This window comes from Protopterus annectens, chromosome 6.part0 (assembly GCF_019279795.1).
Source record: "Protopterus annectens isolate FY-2018-M chromosome 6.part0, PAN1.0, whole genome shotgun sequence".
In the NCBI taxonomy this organism is placed as follows: Eukaryota; Metazoa; Chordata; order Ceratodontiformes; family Protopteridae; genus Protopterus; species Protopterus annectens.
Genome location: NC_056737.1, coordinates 1,671,973,853 through 1,671,987,058, shown reverse-complemented (window position 1 = coordinate 1,671,987,058; position 13,206 = coordinate 1,671,973,853). Strand labels below are relative to the sequence as shown.

Below are 13,206 nucleotides of genomic sequence, written 5' to 3'. Positions count from 1 at the left end.
AGATAAAACAAAGGCTATAGCTATAAACTATGTACCCATACATGAATTGGTTCAGCAATACCCATATTACGGGAACATGATAAAATGAAAAAGTTAGGCATATGAATTAAAAAGGATTCTGTTATGGCAGTTAAGGATATGTGGGAAGAGACTAAGCTCCTGCTTTCAGATAGAGATACAAACAGTAAAAATGTTTTTAGAACCTTTAATTTTATACACAGGTCAGGCATTTTTTTTTTTTTTTTTTTATCAACCAAAGGAGAAGTTGTCAATACTAATTAATAAAGAGTTGAAGGATGTTTTTTCAGGAAGGGAAGAGGGCAAGAGTCAAGTGGGATAAGTTGATTCTCTGAATAGAACACGGAGTTTTAGTATTACCTAATATAAAGGGAGGGATATTTTAGAGCTACATGGTTAAGGCTCTTATACACAACACAGACAGAAAGCTACAATACTGTGGAAAAGGATGATGATAAAGCACAGAGGGGTAATTCAAGCAATAAGGAAATAATGGAATTTTGGATGCAGATCCTTAAGGAGAATAACAGTCATGCAGAATATTATATTCATAAAGTAAAAGAAAATACACTAAGAACTAAACCAACACAGGAATGAAGAAAGGAGATTCTGCCAATAGGGATGACTGTCATTAGAGGTACAGTGAATAGGCAAGCGGGGCTGAAGTTACTGGAGAAAGCTTGCAATGGAACGAAGGTATTGGGAACAAATAGCCCCCCACCCAGTGGGGGGAAGGCAACAGAATGGGAAGAGGACAAAAAGACATTTAGATTGCAGGCTAGTGATTGCCTGCCTGTCCTATCAGGGGCTGATATCTATAGACAAAAACAAAGGACTAGGGAATCCTAAATGAAAGAGCTGCACTGGTTGAGTTTTTAACTGACTCTAGAACAAAAGCTGGTGATATAAAAGGGATAATTAGTAGGGCATATAAAATATTGCACAATAATTATAGGAACCAATCAGAAGAGGTCAGAAAAGATTGGGAAGTGAGATCAGAAATGCAATTCACAAAGAAACAACGGGAAGGCATATATATGGCTCTTAAATGCAGACTGTGCAGTGGTAGTGTTGTCGCCTCACAGCAAGAGTTCTCCGGATCAATTTCTGGCTGGAGTGGCTTCTATGCGGAGTCTGCATGTCCTCCCTGCATTTGTGTGGGTTTACACTTGGTGCTCCGGTTTCCTCACATGTTACAAAGACATACGTCTGGAGCGTTTCTCCCCAGGCCAACCCTGCAAATTGGCTTTGTTCTAAGTCGGACTTTCCCGGTTAACAAATGTTAAATAAAATAAATAAATATGCACAAAGATCTAGATAATTTAGGATTTTTGTCTGGAAGTGTTTGCATAGATGCTTTTACACCCTATGTTTACTGCAAAGAATTTTTCCTCAGGTAGATAGCAAATGTTGGATGTGTATAGGGAAGAAAGAGGTACCTGGAAGCATATTTTCTTGTAGTGTTAAATGTTGGTAGACTTTAAAATTCCCTGCAGAGTACTCTGTCAGGAATACTGGGCGAGGAAATAATTGCAACTAAGGAAATTATTTTTTTTGAGCTGGGATGCAGGATCTGAATTGCCAAGACATAGTAACTCCTTGTTAATTTTAATTCTGGTGGCTGGCAAAAAAGCAATTGCTTGAAAATGAAAATGAAAATTTAAACCAACTATATTTCAAGCAGTGGATATTGTAATAGACAATAGAACAGGAAGTGGGATTTTAGAAAAGGGTAGGAATAAATTACATAGAAAAAAATGGAAACTATGGGAAGAACACATGCAGAAAATGTTTTGTAGGAGGAATGAGATTTGACAGAAGGCAGGAACTGAACAATTTACTTAATGTTGCTTTGATTATATATACCAATACATGTGATGTATAACGTTTGCAAATTTGAACTTAATATGTTTTGATTAATATGTAAAAATGTAAATTTGACTATGTCACGTGATAATTTAATAAAGGTGTTTACAAAAACAAAGAAAGAAAGATGCATCTTACAGCATCTTGAACCTTATAACTTCAGAAGGCCTTGCAGACCCCAGATTCCTGACTTAATTCCGTTACTTCTGCAACAATTACTCTAATAATGTCTTGCACAATTATGATGTGCTTAAAGGATCAAGGTTGACAAGGAAAAAGTGTATATATTCCATGAAGCAGCAATAATGAGCAAGTACTGAGGCAGTCTGTTGATAAAATTAACTGGCCCCATATGTTGTTTGACTAAAGGAAAAGGTCACTGATCTGTTGTGATAGAGCCCCACCCCACTGCAATTAACCCCACCCATTCAGTTGCTTCCTGCAGATCCACCCTTGCTTTGAAGTCACCAGCACCACACAGTAATATTTTTAGAAAATAGGCTAACTTCAGCTAAAAAATATATTACCTTATTTGGACAGAAAGCTTGTCAGTCTCTAGACCCCCCCACCCATACACATAGTTATGACACTCTGGAAACAGGAAAACATTTTTCAGTTTTTAACAGAAATGACTGCTTGTCTTCTTACCTAAGGATAGAAAGAAATTACCAAGAGCAGTAGTGCTTCCCTTTCGAACTGGGCAAGTAGGCTGAATTTCTAGACAGATCACAAACTGAAGTCCATTTTGCCTGTGTCACAGAAAAACATAAATCCAGTATAACGTTTCAGCTTCAGACAATTATAGTTTCAGATAAGCTGGTACCTTAAATTCGTTGTCATGTGCCTGTTTAAACATTTTATTTTGCAAGTTTAAAGCTGCCTCTATATTTGGGTTTAATAAGTGCAATGCTTAATATTAATCAATTCAAGTGAAGTATGTGTCCAGTGCTTTTTATTATAAGCTTAAGTGAATGAGAATTGGAAATGCACACCAATAACCACTAGCTTTTCCTTTTCAAAGATTTACTGTTCAAGATATTGCTAGCATATGCATATTTAATGACTAGCTTATTTTATGAGTAAACAGTGTTTGGGTTTTTGACATGTTAGCTGGTGGCAGTATTACCACAGACTCAAAGAAGGGGATGCTGGTATTGGAGAGAATTTAGTAACCTGCTGGTACTGGAGAGAATTTAGTAACCCCTCACAGAAAAATAATGTGCATGTGTTAGCAAAATAATCTCATTCCAGTTTTAAAAACTGCTGGCAAAACTGGAAGACACTGGACTCAGTCCGAGATGGGTGAAATATTCGGGAGTCAGTGACTGTAATTCTGATCTATAAGGGTAAAGTCTAAAACTCATTTGGGTTTGCAAAAAATTAAATTTTATACCAAAAGCTATTATTCACCCAGTGGACAAATGATGTTTAGAAGAAAACCGAAAATCTTTGCAAACAGGTCATAAACACATGAAATGAGGGTGAAATAAAAGCATATAAATACTGTATTGGTAAGCGCTTTCACTCTTAAAATAGAGCTTCATCAGACCATACATAACCATGACTAAAACAAGACTTAAAGACAATACTTTAATCAATCATAAACCTCAACTTCAATACAAAATAACCAATCACTTATCTAATGTAAATATTCATTTCCATTTCTGAAGATCCCGTGATTTCAGCAATAGTCTTAAAGGCGCCCTGCCATTTAAACCCTTCTCCTTGTCAGCTTGCATTCTAATAATCCATTTAGTCTCACTTACTTCTATAGTATTCTTAAAATCTTCCAATCTTAAAGTCGCATTTAATAACTTAATAGCCTGAAATTTAAAAACATGAGCATCTTCTGTATCCATAACATGTTTCGCTAATGCATTCCTGTCATCCTTGATTCTAATTTTGTATACATGTTCTCTAATTTAAAAAACTCTGGTGTGGCTATCAGCACACCTTGTGTCAATAGTTACTCCAACATGGTTTGAGCCCAACAGGAGAATACTTATGTATTAGGGGTGAATAGCTTTACTCGCTACATTAATTTTTACAGAAGATTTGTTGATGATTTTTTTTTTTTATATAATTTGGATGAGATCAGTCTTTCACTTCGAGGAATTCATTGTCCATCTTCTCAGCACCATGACATTTGTGATGTTTAAATATAAACTTTCTGATACTGAAATGGATTTTTTGGATGTGAAGATCTGTAAAGATTCTAATAATTCCTTTAGTACAAGTTTGTACAGGAAAGCATGCCACAGGAACAGTTTGTTGGATGCATCTGGGCTATGTATATAAAAATGTTTTGAAAGGCCAGGGGCAAGCGACTTTCAAGGTTAAAGGATAATGATTGGAAATATCAGGCAGGAATGGATGTTTTACATCATGAATCAACTGACAGGAAATATAAACCTGATGAAATACAATGTATGAGGCAAGAAGTAGATAGTATGAGGTTGGATAGGGCTAGACCCTATTTTTCAGCTACTGATACAGATATGAGCTATGGCGGTCAAGACATGATAATTTACCGATGATACAAATACCATATGTAATATAATATGCAATAATTGGCCTGTGTTACTATCGGATGATAAGATCAAGCAAATAGTAGGTGATCAACCACATTTTAGATTTAAGAATAAAAAAACACTCAAGAGGTTATGCTACAAGAATAACCGCATATGTGAAACAAGGGACTCTTAGGAAATGTGGCACCTTCCCCTGTAAGAGATGCAATTTTTGCAAATATATTGATCATAACAACTGCTTTGTACATCCCGATATGGGATCAAAATAAGAGAGTTTAATTTGATAGGAAACTGTACAACAAAAAATAATTTAGGATGTCTAGCATATTGTGGAATCTGTACATCCTTTTATATAATTTAGGATATCTAGCATATTGTGGAATCTGTACATCCTTTTATATTGGAAAAAAAACAACTGTTCCTTGATGAAATTAATTAGAGAACATATATACAAAATTAGAATCAAGGATGACAGGAATGCGTTAGCGAAACATGTTATGGATACCGATGATGCTCAGGTTTTTAAATTTCAGGCCAGTGAATTATTAAAATGAGACTTTAAGATTAAAAGACTTTAAGAATACTACAGAAATAAGTGAGAATAAATGGATTATTAGAATACAAGCCGACAGGGGAAGGGATTAAATGGTAGGTTGCCTTTAAAGACCGTTCCTGAAATCACAAGATCTTCCAAAATGGAAATGAGTGATTACTTCATCAGTGGTTGGTTACTTTTGCACTGAAGTTGAAGTTTATGATTGGTTAAAGGAATATCTTTAATGTATTTAAGTCTTGTTTTAGTCATGGTTATAAATGGTTTGATGAAGCTCTATTTTAAGAGTGAAAGCCCTTACAAATAAACTATTTATATGCTTTTATTACACCCTCATTTCATGTGTTAAGTGCTCTGTTGTTCCATTGCATAAACATTTAATTTTAATATTAGATTCCCTCTGCTAGTGTGAGCTCTTCACTGTGCATTCCAGGAATCTACTTTTCAGACAATGCCTTACAGACTAGATAGAAGTCATTCTAATAACCTATAAGAAGCAGAATATAACAGTTCCTGATGCCTTTCTGAATAGTTCAAGTTATCCAACCTTATTTTTGAATAAGTAATCACTATCATTTTCAATTTTTTTCAAATGATCTGTTGGAAGGCTAATGTATGTAACAAGTTGGGTCAGTGAGGTGCATGGTAGTAAAATACTCCCAGAAGAGACTAGACATCCCCAACTGAATTAAGTGGGCTTAAGAACATGCTTTGCTGACTTTGGCAGATACACATTTTTTTTTTACTTTAAATTGCCCACCACTGTCCCTAAACATTTACACATGATGTCATTTTTTATGGTTTGACCATTTATGTTGCAATTAGAATTTAAGTATTTGAATAGCCATGAAATGTTTTTAATCCTTCATTCATTGCCTTATGTGGAACCCAGTTTAAAACTTTAATAAGATGAAAGAAAGTACACGCTGTCAGTCTTTCAAGTGTAGCTGTTACCTCTTTAAAGAATGCCACAAAACTCAAAAGTCAAGACCTCTCCATAACAAGCCAAAACTGTTCCATTTCTAACAGAAGTACATCCTGTGAGTCATTCTGAATAAGCTCCATAACGTCTCTCTCCATGTTTTTACCCTGACTTGGCTGATCGAACTAAAATTGCTTGGGACTGATGTGACCCCACCCCCAACTCTGTAAACTGGTACATCTACAGCCTGTAGCCATAGGTCAAGGACATTTCTGTATGCTACCTTTATATTTACTGGGAATGACAGGGATTTTAAGTCAGGTTTTCCATGATTTTCTGCAGTAGACCACCAAATACGTTGTGTGGTCCCAAGGAACTTAAGTCATGCAGTAGGAAAAAGAAGGTCGAGGGAATCAAACCCTGTATTACGTGCGGCAGCTTGTTAGCAGATCATTAACTTAATCCTCTGCACTGACTGCCAGATTACAAATTGCTACCATGCTTTCTAATGACCACAGTAGGACCCAAACCTACAATCTTCTGATTACATAAAGGATGCCTCCTCTAGCTCTTTAGCTCTTTGATACAATTTCCTGACGGCCATGAACTTTGTGCAAAATGTTTACTTACCATATTCTCTGTCTTGTGGATATGAGACCACTTCACTGTTTACTGACAGTATGTTACATTCACAAGTCTTCAATTTCAGTTTTCTGATTTATTTAAAAGAATACTTTAATACTTTCAATTCTGAAATTGAATTCTGAAATCAAGTTGAGTTCAAATCTAGGTAATACATAAGTAGTTTGTGTGCATTATTTAATCTACGCTTCTTTTTCAATTAGGATAATTTCTGAAAACCAAGAAATACCTCATCCTTCTATAGTATATCTTACTGACTCTAGCAACTTTTGTTTTCTTAAAATGTATTTGTATATTGTGCCTTACATTCAGAAATGTATAAGTTAATAACTGATAATATCCTGAGCAGACTTATTTGGTTTACTGAAAGTAACATGCCAATCTGTTTTTCATAATTACATTCACTGCATTGCAGTTTTGACTGGCAACGTACAAGAAGTTTGATTTATCTATGACCGGCTTTATTTTCTGGCTAAAAATGATGACATAATAATCTCTGCTAATTACAAAGTGCATAACCATGGCTGAAGATAACAAAGGATGGTCAGTATGATAGCTAAGATGCTGCCATGTTTAGCTGGATGTCGCATTATTTCTTTCAAACCATTTTGATGAATTTAGTCAACTAATACTTGAGCATTTTTATATTTGTGTATATTACCTTGTCAATGCCTGCACAGTGGAGTTGGAAATCCTCATGCCCTTTTGGGAACACAGACTGTTATGGTAGATTTCTATAATACTATGCTTGGTAATTTCTAGGCCTGAATATATTTCTTGGCTTCTGGCTTTTGGGTGTTATTTTACCAAGACTGAGATATATCTACCTATTTTATCAGATATGCAACAATGAAATAATGTATTGCCCGCAGCTTGTGGTACAAAGTAATGGTAAAGATATCAACATCCTCCAAGAAAAGAAAAGCTTGGAATAAAAAAAAAATGTATTAAGACTTTGGGCATTTAGCAAAGCTATCGCAGCTTCAGGTTTTTTTAAAAACTGTTTTTATTTATATTTAACCACGGAATCTTCACAAGTCAAAAAAAAGACATTGTGTGGACGGAAAGTAAAACAGCCTGTTGGATACTTGTATTCTCTGGGGACAGAGGTAAAGCCATTCAAACCTTACACGCACTGGCTTGTTGCAAATCTGTCTCTAAGCCATGAGAAAATGGATCCCTCCATCCATTGCACTGCAACTTAAGCCTCTGACTGAATGCCAACACTTTTTCCTGAAATTCAGGTGACTTATGAAGCAAAGGGAACATTTTGCTCATCAGTTACATTTTTCTTAACCATGAAAGAAAGTTCAGTAAACCCCCTACATCTAAAGTACTGCTGTTATACTTTTAGCTTTAAGACTCCGCCAAAATTAGAACAATCTCACAGGTGACCTTTTGCTATTAACCTACTCAAACAGTTTTAGAAAAGGGGGTGTATAATTAGAAGAAAACCCGTAAGTAAAGCACAACTAGCAGTGTGCCAGAATCTAAAAATCTGAAACCTGGAATGACTGTACTGTACTGAATCTTCATTTCTAATTACTGGGCAAAGATCTGCATTACTAAGAAAACAGACAGTCTGAAGGAAATAAAACATTTTTGTAGAACAGAAAAGGGTAACTGCTGATGGTATTCAGTTTGCAATTTACAATGAGTTTTAGCTTGAAATTTCATCTACAAGCCAATACTGACAGCTTTGTATGACAAAGTTTAGTGATTTCACAAAAAAAAAATATTTCTGCATTGCGTTTGGTAAGAAATTATGTTGGCTGTGGCATACTGTATGCCTACACAAATACTGCTGGTTATAGCTTTAGGTATAAAAATAAATGCACAGTGAAAAAAAATGAATTTAAAAACAAACCATTAACAGTGCATATCATAAAGAAAATCTTGGTGCTAAGCCAATTTCTCTGCAATAAATGCTAAGACAAGTTAGGTTTCAGCAACAGGTCTAAAATTAGTCTGGATTCGATCCAGCCTGACCTGAGTTTTGTCAGTACTGCATATTGGAGGATGATGGGTGAAGATTCTAGAAATTTGACAAGGCTAAAATGCCCTTTTCTCTTGTGTAACAAAGTGCGTGTACTAGCACTAATTTCACCCCAAACTGTTTAAAGTGCTACCTCATGGGCAGAGATCTCAAACCCAATGACGTTTCTGCCAATCTGTAAGTATCTCAAAATGTGGATAGCTTTTAATGATTTTGGCATAAATGTTCATTATTTACACCGTACACCTGGATTCATGAACAGTTGTTGCAATGATTCTGAATTCCGTGAACACAAAATTAATCTTTTACAAAGATATGCAAAATGCACTGCAACAGCTCATAAGATCAACAGTCCGAAAATCCATTACCAGAGTGATGGGAAATGACCTAGTTAATAAATGTTTGCAGACATACAGCTGATAACCATAGAACATTACAGTACTGTACCTGTTTCACAACTGAATATCAGAGGGAGTAAAGATGTATCCTTGGTTATTTAAAAAAGATTGCTATGCAGTTCCAGTTTATTTGCTTGTTTATTTCCATTTGTTAAGAGGGGTGGAGCAATGACTCATGTGGACCACTTACAGGCTCTGCCTGGCACACCATTTAACAGAGTAAAATTGAAAGAAAAACAAAGTACAGTCCCTGCAAAAGTATTCAGTAAGCCAGTATTTGTAATTAAGCAAAGCTAAAGAGGTAATGAATGCTATACAGTTGTTATCATAGGTAAAATATAGAAAAGCAAAATGTGAGCACACCAACAAAGCTGAACAGAGACAAATAAAGCATTATTCTTACAAGTTGTAGTGTATCAGTTTTATTGTAAAAGGATGAGTGCTTTCACGGGGTTACAGCTTCCTCAGATCTACATAAAATGACAGTTAAAAACAGACAATTTATACAAGTTAAAATCACATTTTACTTTAAAATAACAAATCAGATTCAGCTTCTTCTAATTAGTGCTGGCTTTAAAGGTACACTAGCATTAATCTTTGGATCTCTGTGGGCTTGTAGTGCTATTATCCATTTAACCTCCAAATTCTCTAAATAGATGCCCAGGGCTTAATGCTAGTGTACCTTTAAAGCCATCACTAATTAAAAGAAGGTGAATCTGATTTGTTATTTTAAAGTAACGTGATTTTAACTTGTATAAGTTGTCTGTTTTTAACTATCATTTTATGTGGATCTGAGACAGCGGTAACCCCGCTAAAGCACTCATCCTTTTACAATAAAACTGATACACTACAACTTAGAAGAATAATGCTTTGTCTCTGTTCAGCTTTGTTGGTGTGCTCACATTTTGCTTTTCTACATTTGGACTTTACTGTGTGTGTGCTACCTTTGGCAGGAGTGTGTGCTTTTTGTTCTACATTATAGGTAAAATAACAACAGTGGAGCATCAATGAGGCAGAAGAAAAAAGGGCATGTTATGGGGATTGTTTTTGGTTACAGGCTATCCTTGCAGACTTGCTGTTAGGGTCAGTCTCTGTTGACGTCAGTCTGTTGATGCATTCTATTGCTGCATTATCTGTAGGACAAATGCTACTGGAGCACACTCCAGACGTAACCCTTTTAAAGGAAGGCCCACTCTGTCCTTGAGGAAAGCCTCACAGTTGTCAAGCTATGACCAGAAATGAAACAAGAGTGTGAGGGCATCATATTTTGGCTGATGTGAAAGACGACAACAGGGAAATGACTGCCTAACATCCCAGTGTACTAAGTGACATACACAGCATGGGTGTCCAGTAAGTCTGACGAATGAGATACTTCCTTCCCGAAGATGCTCCATGTATGACCCCCCCCCCTCAACAGCAACCAGCATACCACTACAGCTCCCAGCTGATAACAGAAGCCCATTAGTGCATGCCTGCAGTACCTTCTTCCTTTCCTCCTGAGACAGCTGAGCAGACTTCTGCACGGTCATTCCTGTCTTACCTCTTCAATGGCTCCAACATCAAGGTTGTTAGTTGAACTTAAGTCAGCAAAGTACAAGTCAAGGCTTCTTTCCTCCATGGCATGAAGCAAAGAGTACTGTAAGGAGAGATGTGCTCGGTTAGGTCCGCAGAGGATGACCTGTACAGTGGAGACAATAACGGACTGCTTTTTTTTTTCCAGACAGGAAAGGAACTGTGTCACGGCAACTCAGCTTGTGCATCTCTTGTGAGAATGTAAGAGTACACTGGTACCCTTACTGTCCAATAACGTATTAAAAAGTATTTTATTTATTTTACAGGGTCCACGGACTGTAAGCAGTTTTTATCTGTATGTCAGGAGAAGCTGCATAAATTACCTCAGGAGTGGCACTACAAAGGCACAACTGACATATATTAATCCAGTCTACCATGAGAGCATTACATATGATAAGCATTTCCTAGACCCCACAAATTCTATTTGTTCAATTCATTACTATCCCTCTTACTATGCCTCTAGGTATGGCAACCTACTATCCTGATGCGGTGCGCTTGTGCCAGGTGTACAGAGTGACTTGTTACATTGGTACACCATAACCATCTGCCACTGCCTACAGGTTGCAAAGTGCTGTGAAAGCCTGCATGTAGACGGCTGCCTTCATGTCTTACAGTAAGTTACAGAGGCATCTTATAACAGTTACTTGTCAATACAGCGTAACACATGGACCATTCTGAGTGGGGTTGTGAAGGTGTGTATTCTGTCAACCATCCTGGCTTTAAATGTACTTTTGACAGAGATGTTTACTGACTACTTCAAGACTTTTTATTAAAACAAATGGGAAAAAAGTAAACTTTCAACTCCATAGGATAATTCCTAAAAATACAGACATTTCTACACATGTAAAAAGCCGCATCATTTAAATATGTCTGATTATGGAAGCAGTCATGCTCAAGGTACCTGTTCTCCACTTGATATTCACACAACGCTTTTTGTAGGAACTGAAGCACTGAAAGATTAAAAAACAAAACAAGTAAATTAACTAAAAAGCATGAAACACTGCACATATAACACACATCTTAGAAACTGCAACCTCATGATACAGTTTATTTAAAAACTATTTGATGGCCAGGTGGGTGAACTGGTCTATTTATCCTTTTCAGTCAACTCAGACACAGAGAGCATTATGCAATCAGTCTACATGGAATGTAGTTTTCACCAGGTTAAATTAGAAAATTTACACTAGTTAAAAAAAAGACAGCAGCATAATGGGGAAGATTAGTGTAGTAATATAAAATACATAGCAATGACATATCAATGGAAATAAGGAATACTTTAAATTATTTAAGCGGATGAAAAGAGGGGTACACTGTAAGAAAACGGATGATAAATGAAAAGGGCATTAACCATTATCCAAAATAGCAATACAAGATGATTCAGTTGAGGTGCTCCTTAAGGGCTTTTTGAAATTCTCACTGAATTTTTTATTTTGACTTCAGCTGGCAGGTGGTTCCAGACTGCAGTCCCAGTCTGGAAAAACCTCTTTCACCCAGTGTGGATTTGAATGGAGTGCAAGCCACAGACACTGAGTTCTCTTATATACTTCTAAGGTCATCCAAGTTTTCTTGAATATGAACATTTTGTTTTTAGTGGGGGACATAAGCCTTGTTTTACAACCTTGTAAATCAGTGTGCTCAGAAGAAAAATAGCTTTATTAGTCACTGACAGCCAGCTGGCGTTTTCCAGAATTTGCATCAATCAAAAAGGGTCTAGATCTACATATTTTCTTTATTACCATCTGACCTTTTATCTGTTCAGTGTACAAGAAAAGGAAGGCCATATTCTAGATTAGGTACTTAACACATTTTGGCACTAGATAAGCAGGCCTTTGTAGAAAGAAGGTAGGTGATCTTAAAATACAGGTTCAGTTGATTAAGGACTTTGTTAGCTATACTGTCTGTGTATGTAGTAAAAGAAACAGGAAAAATAAGTTGCAGATACTACTGTTCTATGACACTGGGAATACTGCTAACATTGACATCTGTAAAGGAAATGGGAAAAAATACTAGGTAATGTCTACCAGGCTAACAACCACAAGGGCTTTATTAAGCCTAGCCATGCTTGACAAATGTATCCAACGAGTTTCGATGTCCTAAAGGTGATTCTGAAAGGTATAATTAAGGGGTTTACGTAAGCCAGAGCATGGGTGGCCAAGAATTTACAAGCTGCCCCTATTAGAGACACAGGTGCCAGACTAGGGGTGAATTTCTGATTTCCATCCACTGGTCCAGATTAAACTTCAACAGGGTTAGGGATGAACTATGTTTCACATGGATAGGAAGCCAGTTTTGGAGAAGGTGTATTCTCAGAGATACATACATGTGCCTCCAAAATGTTCTATTTATGTTCCAAGCAAGGTTTATGTCCCTGGACCAGGTTGTTTTGACAGTATTTGTTTTGTGGATGTGCAAAAGATCCATCAGAGTAGAATACAGGGGTACCTTGTATGCCAGGCATAGTTTGCTCCTCAATAGTTTGTATGTGGCTAAGTAAAGGAATAGGACTTTGAGGCACTCCACATAAGAGATGTTATTTAATGCTCTGTTTAGTGTGAAAGTACAGTTGTGTAAAATCTTACCATGACAGTTGATGCCCTTTCTCTTTTCTGTTGCAAGGACACCCAAACATCTGGCCACTATGCCAAAACCTTTAGAATTTATAGATGCCATATGTCACATATATGCTCATCACAAAAGGTGTAAGGCAT

At 36.5% G+C, this 13,206-nt stretch overlaps 1 protein-coding gene across 1 annotated transcript in view; it reads right to left on the bottom strand.

Annotated features, from left to right (window-relative positions):
* Positions 1-13,206, bottom strand: part of THADA (THADA armadillo repeat containing) — a 3,943,996-nt gene that overhangs the window by 3,753,524 nt on the left and 177,266 nt on the right. The window contains exon 7 of the mRNA XM_044073699.1: positions 11,400-11,448. Coding sequence (XP_043929634.1) covers positions 11,400-11,448 — 49 coding nt within the window. The remainder of the gene's footprint in view (positions 1-11,399; positions 11,449-13,206) is intronic.